Raw genomic sequence first — 10,338 nt, forward strand, 5'->3', positions numbered from 1 at the left:
AAAAAAGACTAGATTTAGGGCTGTCTAAGGACAGTGCCATGTGGGATGTGGTGGCTCAGTGACTAAGGTGCTGAGCCTGTCGATCAGAAAAATCAGCAGTTCAGTGGTTTGAATCCATAGCACCACGTAACGAAGTGAGCTCCCATTACTTGTCCCAGCTTCTGCCAACCTAGCAGTGTAAAAATGCAAATGGGAAAGTAGGAACCACCTTTGGTGGGAAAGTAACAGCGCTCCGTGCACCTACGGCGTTTAGTCATGCCAGCCACATGACCATGGAGATGTCTTCGGACAGTGCTGGCTCTTTGATTTTGAAATGGAGATGAGCACTGACCCCCTAGAGTTGGGAATGACTAGCACATATGTGCGAGGGGAACCTTTACCTAAGGATGTTGCTGAAGTAATCAGTTGTACTTATTCTTCTCCATTCTTTTTAGAATTGTCATTCCTTACGTTCCACTCTGGCATTTCATTATGGTAAAAAAAAACCAGAAGGCTGTAGTCTGCAAAAACTTTGACGCACAATCCATTTATGCAGTTCCAGTCTGTTTTTATGAGTTTCTCTTGAAAGGCTTTTTTAATGCTCATACAGGCATCGATGTTGAGTAAATGCCATTCCCCATATAATTATATGATTTTTCATGCTTGTGGATCTTTTGATGGGAAGTGAGAGATACCGACTCAGTGAAACATTTTCCACACTCCGTGCATTGATATGGTTTCTCCCCGGTGCGGATTGTGTTATGTTCAGTATAATGATGTTTTTGACTGAAGCTTTTCTTGCCCTGATATGTTTTCTCCCTTGTATGGATCCGTTTATGGGAAGGGAGAAGTTTTTGAGAATGGAAGCTCTTTCCACACTCCATGCATTTATAAGGTTTCTCACCAGTGTGGATTCTATTATGTATAGTATAATTATATTTTTGTCTGAAGCTCTTTGAACAGTTCTTGCATTTATAGGGCTTTTCCCCAGTGTGGATCCTTTTATGGGAGGTGAGAGAACTTGAAGCTCTAAAGCTCTTTCCACACTCCAGGCATTTATAGGGTTTTTCCCCAGTATGGATCCTTTTATGAGAAGTGAGAGAACGGGACTCAGTAAACCGTCGACCACAATCGGCGCATTCATATGGTTTCTCCCCAGTGTGAATCCTTTGATGGCAAGTAAGGGAACGTGACTCAGTGAAGCATTTCCCACACTGAGTGCACTTATACGGTTTCTCCCCAGTGTGGATTCTGCTATGTCTAGTGTAATGATGTTTTTGACTAAAACTCTTTCCACATTCTTTGCATTCATATGGTTTTTCCCCAGTGTGGATCCTCCTATGGATAGCAAGGGACCCCGAATTAGTGAAGGGCTTTCCGCACTCCACGCATTTATATGGTTTTTCTTCAGCGTGGAACTTTTTATGGGAAGCAAGAAAACTGGAAGCTCTAAAACTCTTTCCACACTCCGTGCATTTATATGGTTTCTCCCCAGTATGAATTCTGTTATGTTCAGTGTATTGATATTTCTGGATGAAACTCTTTCCACATTCTTTGCATTTGTACGGTTTCTCCCCCGTGTGGATCCTTTTGTGGTATGTAAGGTGACTGTTCTTGTGAAAGCCCTTTCCGCACTCTGTGCATTTATATGGTTTCTCTTCAGTGTGGATTCTGTTGTGTATAGCATACTGATAATTTTGACTGAAGCTCATCGCACAGTTCTTGCATTTATATGGTTTCTCCCCAGTGTGGATCCTTTTATGGGAGGTAAGAAAACTTGAAGCTCTGAAGCTCTTTCCACACTCCATACATTTATAGGGCTTTTCCCCAGTGTGAATCCGTTTGTGGTAAGTCAGGGAACCTGATTCAGTGAAGCATTTTCCACACTCCTGGCATTTATACGGTTTCTCCCCTGTGTGCTTTCTTTTATGGAAACTAAGGTGTTTTGCAGAACGGAAGCTCTTGGTACAGTCTGTGCATTTATATGGTTTCTCCCCAGTGTGGATTCTTATATGGGAAGCAAGTAACACCGAAGCTCTGAAGGTCTTCCCACACTCCTGACATTCATATGGTTTCATCCCTGTGTGGATTGTTTTATGAGATGCGAGGGAACCTGATTCACTGAAGCATTTCCCACACTCTGTGCATTTATATGGCTTTTCCCCAGTGTGGATTCTTTTATGGCAAGTGAGGGAACTTGATTCGGCGAAGCATTTTCCACACTCCATGCACATGTAGGGTTTTTCCCCGGTGTGGATACGGTTATGCACGGTATAACTATGTTTTTGATTGAAACTCTTTCCGCATTCTTTACATTCATACGGTTTCTCCCCCGTGTGGATTCTTTTATGGCAAGTGAGGGAACGAGACTCGGTAAAGCATTTGCCACACTCGGTGCATTTATAAGGTTTCTCTCCTGTGTGGATTCTAGTATGGCAAATAAGATGACTTGGATTTTTGAAGCATTTTCCACACACTGTGCATTTGTATGGTCTTTCTCCAGTGTGGACCCTATAATGAGAAGTAAAATGACTTAAATCTTTGAAGCATTTTCCACACACCAGACATTTGTATGGTTTTTCTCCTTGTATTCTCTGACATAAAGTAAGGAGAAAGGTCCTTCTGGAACGTTTTCCGCTTTCATTCTGTTTCTCTACGATGTGGCTTCTGCAAAAATTGCATAATCCTGATACATCTGTGGCTACTTTTCCACACCTTGGACACGCGTCTCTTTTTGGATGAACATCTTTGACTAAGGAGACATTGTTATCTGCACATGGTAAAGTAGAGCATTTCCCTGGCTCCCCCTTTAACTCTTTTTCCACAGGACTTGGCTTTCCGGAAAACTTTTCCACAACTTCCTTTTTGTCTTTTGGCAAAGGTGCTACTGCTGCTTGGCCGGAATTCTCCATCTCCCATCCATCACCTGCTTCAAGAGAAAAAAAGAAAAAATGACACAAAATGAGGTGCAAATGAGCTCAAGCGTCATTGTTGCAAGCCCTTATTTGAAAACTATCAAATCTTCCCTCCAACTCTTCTTCCTTTTAGCTCTTTTTTGTGAATCCTCTATCTCAGGATTGTCAAACTCACGGTCCACAGGCTGAATGCATGATAAGCTGGTGACACCCACCCCCGTTTTGGCAATGGAGGAAAGTTATGGTACATCACATGACATCGCGAGTTTGACACCCGTGCTCTACCTGCTTCTGTCATAACATGGGACTGTGCTTGGTATTGGGTTGATGTAAGATCTGCCACAGGATCCCTTCTTGTCCTCCATGATGCAGAATGCAGAACTGAATCCTACCTACCCTATCCCTGAGCAATATCAGCCCTACTACTCCTTCTGATTCAGTTCCAAAGGAGAAGGAAACAAGGGGTAGTTTCAAAAGCTGTCTCTATTCAGCAACGGGCTTAATGATGGAGAACCTACTGGTTTAATTTCAAACTGAGAAAAGGGAAGTGATAATGGACTTGGATCTTGAGAACTGAGCTTCAACGTGAGGGAGCTCTGCCTTGAAAACTGGTTCTCAATCTGGGTATGTTCATTCATCCTTAGTTGTCCCTGCATTTGCTGGCAGAACTTACAAAAGGAAGCCTTGGAGAAAATGGGAGGGAGAGTCATGTGGGTGGAAGGCCCCCATCTCTGGAAAATTTGGCCCACCTAAGTACTCTATATGTTGGACAGCCCAATTCTCTATATGTTACACTCTTGGGATACACTCTGTGGGAGCCAAGATAGTCCTAGACTTACAACAGTTCATTTAGTGACCATTCAAAGTTAAAACGGCATTAAAAAGTAACTTATGACCATTTTTTACACTTACAACCATTGTACAACCATCAAAATTCGGATACTTGGTAACTGGTTCATATTTATGACAGTTGCGGCATCCCAGGGTCATGTGATCCCCTTTTGTGACTGTCTCATAAGCTAAGTCAACGGGGAAGCCAGATCCACTTAACAACTGTGTCACTAACTTAACAATTGAAGTGGTTCGCTTAACAACTGCAACAAGGAAGGTCATAAAACAAGGCAAAATTCGCTTAATAAATGTCTCGCTGAACAACAGAAATTTGGGGCGCAATTGTAGTTGTAAGTTGAGAACAACCATTATTAGGGCTTCCATGTGCCATCATTAGACAGAAAAATACAAAGAGGAAGGCTATCTAAAAAGTGTGACAGACAGGACTGGAAACTGGCTGGGATGGGAAACTGCATGGAGGATCCTCTCCCATATCTGGAGACAGGATGAAGATTTTAGCCCTTCTTTTATATATATTTATACATTTTTCTTTTATGTTCATAAGTGCTTTGTGAGCAGTGTATTGTCTGGGTCGCTTTGCTTACACATAGTAATAGTTATCCAATTTCTAATCTCTATTATCAAGCCATTGATAAAGCAAATTCCATGTTAAAAAATATTCCGTATCTTCTTTATCCTTTATCTTTAAAGTCAACCTATTCATTGCTGAACAATCTGAGTTTTTCTGTAAGTATTTCCTCATTTTTCCAGTGCTGTGCAAATGCAATTCTTGCTGCTGTCAAGACATGCAGTATTATCATATTTTTCGGAGTATAAGACGTACCAGAGCATAAGACGCACCAACGTTTTAAAGAGGCAAATTAAAAAAAAAGTTTTTGCACTCTGCAAACCTCCCCAAAACAGCCCATTTTTCGTAAAAACGGGCCCATTTTTTTAAAATAAAAAGGCATGAATAGAATACTGCTGAGGGGTGGGTGTGGGAGTCAAAAACGAGCAAAAAATGGCCCATTTTTCGCTCATTTCTGCTCTCCCCAGCCTCCAGGAGCACTCTGAAAGCTTCCTACCAGCTATGCACGGCCATTTTCGTGAAGGGGGCAGGCTTTCGGGAGGCAAAAAAATGCCGTATTCAAAGACACACCCAGAGTTTTAGCCTCTTTTTTGGGGGGAAAAGGTGCGTCTTATACTCTGAAAAATACGATAAGTGTACAGTCCCTTTATCATACTTTTCCGGTAGTATGCCTAACAAAAATATTTCTGCCTTATAATCTATATGTTACTTTTAACATTTTTTCTAACCATGTATACATTTTCATCCAAAAAAGTTTTGCTTTTGAACATATCCACCACATATGATAATATATGCCCATTTCCAACATTTGGCAGACATGTTTTGGAACATCTTTGCTAGCCTCACCGGTAGTTTTAGCCCTTCTTAACAGACTAAATAGAAGTGGAAGTGCAGGTGAGGACACTCTCTTCCACTGTAAAAAAGAAGAGGCCAGCATTTTCCAAGAAAGAAATCAGCTGTCTGGCTAGCTAGAAAATACTTTCCACCACAATTTAAGGCTAGAGAAACATGAGTTCCTTACTTAGGGAGGCCACGTTCTTTGCATTTTCCAGCATGACTTCTTGGTACAAAGTCTTTTGCTCACAATCCAGCAGGGTCCACTCCTCGACAGAGAAAAACACAGCTACATCCTCAAAGGAAACGGAATTCTGAAATGGAAACCACACACTCTACAAATATTCCTTTTAAGAAATGGTTGAATAATGTATACTGTTTTTCTTAAAAGAACAAACCTGATTCCCAACTAGAATAGATAAGCAATAGCCCTGAGTTCTGAGCCTCTGATTGAAAATATACCTGGGGAACAATCCAGTAGCAATGTAACTTGTTGTACACCCTTCTATTAACATCCAAGGGCACGGGTGAAACATGAACAAATCACTTCATTACTGGGGAGGCTAAGAATAAAATTAAATATACTTTTTATAGGATTTCTTGAGAATAAAAATGGATCTTGTTGCATTTTTAAAAATCAAAGCCTAATTGAAGGAAGGATGACTAGAACAAGAGTAGATATATTGTAGATATTAGCTACATAGTATAAACTTAAAGAGGGGACACGGTGGCTCAGTGGCTAAGACGCTGAGCTTGTCGATTGGAAAGGCCGACAGTTCAGCAGTTCGAATCCCTAGAGTAACAGAGTGAGCTCCCGTTACTTGTCCCAGCTTCTGCCAACCTAGCAACTCGAAAGCAAATAAAAAATGCAAGTAGAAAAATAGGAACCACCTTTGGTGGGAAGGTAACAATGTTTTGTGTGCCTTCGGCGTTTAGTCATGCCGGCCACATTACCACGGAGATGTCTTCAGACAGTGCTGGCTGTTCAGCTTAGAAACGGAGATGAGCACTGCCCCCTAGAGTCGGAATTGACTAGCATATATGTGCGAGGGGAACCTTTACCTTTAAACTTAAGGGGAACCTTAAGTGCTTCCTCTTAAGGAGATTATATTAAACTACAGTCAATTAAGAATTTTAATACAATAAGCCAGCCTCACTCAACTTATCATCCTAATTTCTTTCTAATTTTCATATCTATATCTGTGTGCAAATGTTACTTAGATAATTCTTAACCTGTGATTTTTTTTTCAAAAGACTGCTTATCAATAATATTGCATGTTCATGCATTGCAGAGTTCAAACCCTAATTACATTACCAAGTACATTCCATTCAACGTCCAAGGGAGAAGAAGGTGACTTTGGATTGTAAGATGGTTCCTCTCGAATCACTTGTAGCACTGTGTGACTTCCTATCAAAGTATCAGGAAGCTGCTTACAAAACAGCCCCTCTCCCATTTTGGACAGGGTTGGAGCATTTTGGATAGGGCCGGACAGTAGCAGTTTGAGGAGGGAAAGATCTTCCTACCTTCCTTGGAAAAACAAGTGCTCCAACACGGACAACTGATGTTCCAGAAGATACCATTGATGTTGCTCTGGTCTCTGAGAGTAAGAAAAAAACAGAGGAGCTACTTGTTATAAAAACACTCCTCCTCTATTCTTTCACATTCAGAAATCCATCCTTTGTGTCTGCTGACTGGGTGAGTGAGAGGTATGAGTGCCTTGTGAGCAAAGAACAGCCCATCTGATGTCATCATAGCCCCCCAGGGATCCACAAACCACAGGTTGAGAACTACTGGCCCAGCAGAAAGCCCAATTCCTTTTTAACTGAACGCTGTAACAAGACATTCTTGAGTGATGTTATAACCAGAGTAAATTTAAAAAATGAAAAGGAATTCGCAAATGGAAGGAACTTGGGCAAAGTCAAGTCAGAGGCTAAAAAGGCTTGGATCAGTGGTGACGCAGTGGTTAGAATGTGGTATTGCAAGCTAACTCTGCCCACAGTCAGAAGTTCGATCCTGAGATCCCAACCAGCTCAAGGTTGACTCAGCCTTCCATCCTTCCAAGGACGGTAAAATAAGGACCCAGATTGTTGGGGGCAAGAGGCTGTAAACTGCTAAGAGAGGAGCTGGAAAGGATTGTGAATTGCTAGTCTAAAGGGCTTTTACCTGATGGTCTCTTCTGAGATGGATCTTCCTGAGGGATTCCCCCAAACAGCATCTCTAAGGAGGGATCAGCCCCCTTTCCTCCGAGCCGTTCAGCAGCCATTTAGCCCAAGGGCTTCCAGACCCAAAACAGCACCAGTGTTTCTGCGAATTCTGCAGTATATAAATGGAATAAATGATTATTGTTCTTATTAATGCTTCCATACTTCAGCCTGCCTCCATTGGGGATCAGTGCAGTGCATGTAGTGATTTGTGAAAATATCTACAGACCCTTCACATACTGGACATAAACTGTTTCAACTTCTTCCCTTAAGATGACCCTATAGAGAATTGCATGCCATAACAACTAGACACAAGGACAGTTTCCCCAACCCCTCTGCTACACAACTAATTCCCACAACACTATCTAAAGTCATATTACTATTCTGTTTCTCATCTTTCCTATTGCCTATTATTTTAGCATTTTATGACTATCACTTTATGCTTTGTACCTTAAGATTTATGTTGACTGCTTTTATTTAGTATCCAATTATGATTTGCTTTTATTTAGTATCCTATGACTATCAGATACAACAAGACCGTTGTGATTTATGATGATTGTTTTATAATTATGATCATGATGTATCACTTGTTCCTTGTATGTGGAGTGAGAGCTTCTATCCTGAAGACAGATTGCTTGGGTCCAATCACACTTGGCCAATAAAGAATCTAATCTAATCTAATGTGTTCTGTTCTCTGTTCTTTTCTTTTCTTATTCTTCCATTCCTATTCCTATGTTCTGCTCTATTCCTATTCTTATCCTGTCCTATCCTATCCTTCTTCCATTCCAGTCCTATGCCTATTGTTCTGTTGTCCTATCCTGTTCTGTTCTACTCTATTCTTTTATTCCTATTATTCTATTCTGCTATGCTATGCTATGTTATGCCACGCTATGCTTCTTCCATTCCATTCCTATTTCTATTGTTCTATTGTCCTGTCTGTCCTGTCCTGTTCTACTCTATTCTTATTCTTCCATTCCTATTCCTATTCTTCTATTCTATTCTATTCTTTTTTATCATATTCTATTCTACTCTACTCTACTCTTATTCTTCCATTCCTATTCCTATGTTCTGTTCTGTCCTATTCCTATCCTATCCTTCTTCCATTCCAGTCCTATTCCTATTATTCTGTTGTCCTGTTCTATTCTATTATTCCTATTCTTCTATTCTGCTATGCTATGCTATGCTATGCTACACTATGCTATGCTTCTTCCATTCTATTCCTATTGTTCTGTTGTCCTGTCCTGTCCTACTCTATTCTTATTCTTCTATTCCTATTCCTATTCCTAATCCTATTCTTCTATTCTATTCTATTCTATTCTTTCTTATCCTATTCTATTCTACTCTTATTCTTCCATTTCAATTCCTTTCCATTCCATTCCCTATTCAATTCCCATTCGATTCCCAAGGGTGGGGAACACACATAAAACCGTAACACACAGAGAGAGGGGCGGGGAGGGAGGGAGGGAGGGAGAGAGGGAGACCCACCTTGTATTCCCGAGGCTTTTCCCCCAAAGACGCTTCTTCAGAAGCCGCCGCCGTTTGGAAGCGTCTCATCAAAGGCAAAGATTAAACCATTCCGGGATGGGTCCGAGTACGAGATGATTTGAGGGCGGCGGGGGCGGGTGACTAGCCGCGGGGCTCTCCGGAGCTAAGCTTCCTTCGGACCGACTCTTGAAGACTAGCCTCCCGACCCAGGAGACAAGCCCCAAGCAAGCCACAGCAAGCTCTGGCGCTGATCGGGGCAAAGAGACCAGACCTTCTAGACCCTCCGGAGGGAGCTGTCCGGGCTGCAGCCAAGAGCCTCCCCGGGCAGTCAAACAGGGACTTTGCTTGCCCTGCACCCGCCCGAGTTCCGATCCCCAAGCGAGGCGCGGAGGGGTGGATCCGCGCACCGCCTTCCTCTCAGCCCAGCCCAAAACCAGCCGCGCAGCTGCACCCGCGCGCATGCGCTTTCTTCCCCGTCAAAGGTGTTTTTTTCTTCCGCCAGTCAGAGTTTGGGGGGCGGACGGGGGAGACGGGACTTGCAAGGCACCGAGCGGGGTCTCCGTCCTAGAGAGGTCCTCGGGCACTTCCGGTCTTTTCCCCGTCCGGGTTTCTGTTGAGATTCTGGGATGGGGGGGGGGGCTCTTTCCTGCTGAAGTAGGGAAGCGGGGGAGCTTTTGCAAGAGGGCGTCCCCGGGCGCGTCGTGTTTTCATGCAGGGAAGGAAATGGGTAGAGGACGCCCAAGGGGACCATCGGGGAGGAGTTAGGGGTTAGGAGTTTGAGAAGGGGGTGGGTAAAGACGGACTTTATTCAGAAAACGATCTTTTCATACCACAGTTGAGTGTAGAACAGAGCAGAGAATAGAGAAGGCGATAGGATAGGATAGAGAAGAGAAGATAATAGCAAATATAGAATAGAATAGAATAGAATCCTTTATTGGCTAAGTTGATTGAACACACAAGGAATTTGTCTTTGGTGCATATGTTCTCTGTACATAGAATAGCAATGGAAGAGAAGAGAAGAGAAGAGAAATTATTTATTGGCCAAGTGTGATTGGACACAAGGAATTTGTCTTTAGTGCATATACTCTCAGTGTGCCTAAGGAGAATAAAATACATTCATCAAGAATAAAAAGATATAACATTTAGTGATAGTCCAGGTTACTAATAAGCTATCCATTCATACTAGGAAACAAATAAAACAATATAAGTTGAAAGATACAAGCAACATGGTTATAGTCATAGGAGTCTATATAGTATAGGAGAGATAGACACTAGGAAGGAAGAGAAGAATAATATTAATACAGTCTTAGTAAATACAGGAATAGGAATAGAAGAATAAGAATAGAGTAGGACAGGACAACAGAACAATGAGAATGGGAATGGAAGAAGAATTAATAGAATAGAATAGGATTCTTTATTGGCCAAGTGTGATTGGACACACAAGGAATTTGTCTTTGGTGCAGATGCTCTCAGTGTACATAAAAGAAAAAATACATTCATAAT

At 42.0% G+C, this 10,338-nt stretch overlaps 1 protein-coding gene across 2 annotated transcripts; it reads right to left on the reverse strand.

Annotated features, from left to right (window-relative positions):
• Nucleotides 1–456: 456 nt before the first annotated feature.
• On the reverse strand, nucleotides 457–9,691 carry LOC116503772 (zinc finger protein 420-like). 2 transcript variants are annotated; one of them, XM_032210389.1, is made up of 5 exons: nucleotides 8,836–9,691; nucleotides 7,313–7,462; nucleotides 6,673–6,746; nucleotides 5,336–5,462; nucleotides 457–2,905 (listed from the first exon to the last, which is right to left on the reverse strand). In XM_032210389.1, the coding sequence occupies exons 2-5, from the start codon at nucleotides 7,410–7,412 to the stop codon at nucleotides 582–584; spliced, it is 2,625 nt and encodes an 874-aa protein (XP_032066280.1). In that variant the 5' UTR covers nucleotides 7,413–7,462; nucleotides 8,836–9,691; the 3' UTR covers nucleotides 457–581. The 2 variants fall into 2 exon arrangements, with proteins under 2 accessions (XP_032066280.1, XP_032066279.1); XM_032210388.1 differs by having other exon boundaries at nucleotides 457–2,908.
• Between the last annotated feature and the right edge of the window lie 647 nt (nucleotides 9,692–10,338).

The sequence above is a fragment of the Thamnophis elegans genome, chromosome 2 (genome assembly GCF_009769535.1).
Source record: "Thamnophis elegans isolate rThaEle1 chromosome 2, rThaEle1.pri, whole genome shotgun sequence".
Taxonomy (NCBI): domain Eukaryota; kingdom Metazoa; phylum Chordata; class Lepidosauria; order Squamata; family Colubridae; genus Thamnophis; species Thamnophis elegans.

What these genes read in the sequence shown, in the direction of transcription:
- LOC116503772 (XM_032210388.1), bottom strand. Translation starts at nt 7,412, where the DNA reads ATGGCTGCTGAACGGCTCGGAGGAAAGGGGGCTGATCCCTCCTTAGAG. An exon ending in ATCTCAGAAGAGACCATCAG is followed by an intron (nt 6,747 to 7,312) that starts GTAAAAGCCCTT and finishes TCTTACTCTCAG; the next exon opens with AGACCAGAGCAACATCAATG. An exon ending in AAAGAACGTGGCCTCCCTAA is followed by an intron (nt 2,909 to 5,335) that starts GTAAGGAACTCA and finishes TTTCTCTTGAAG; the next exon opens with CAGGTGATGGATGGGAGATG.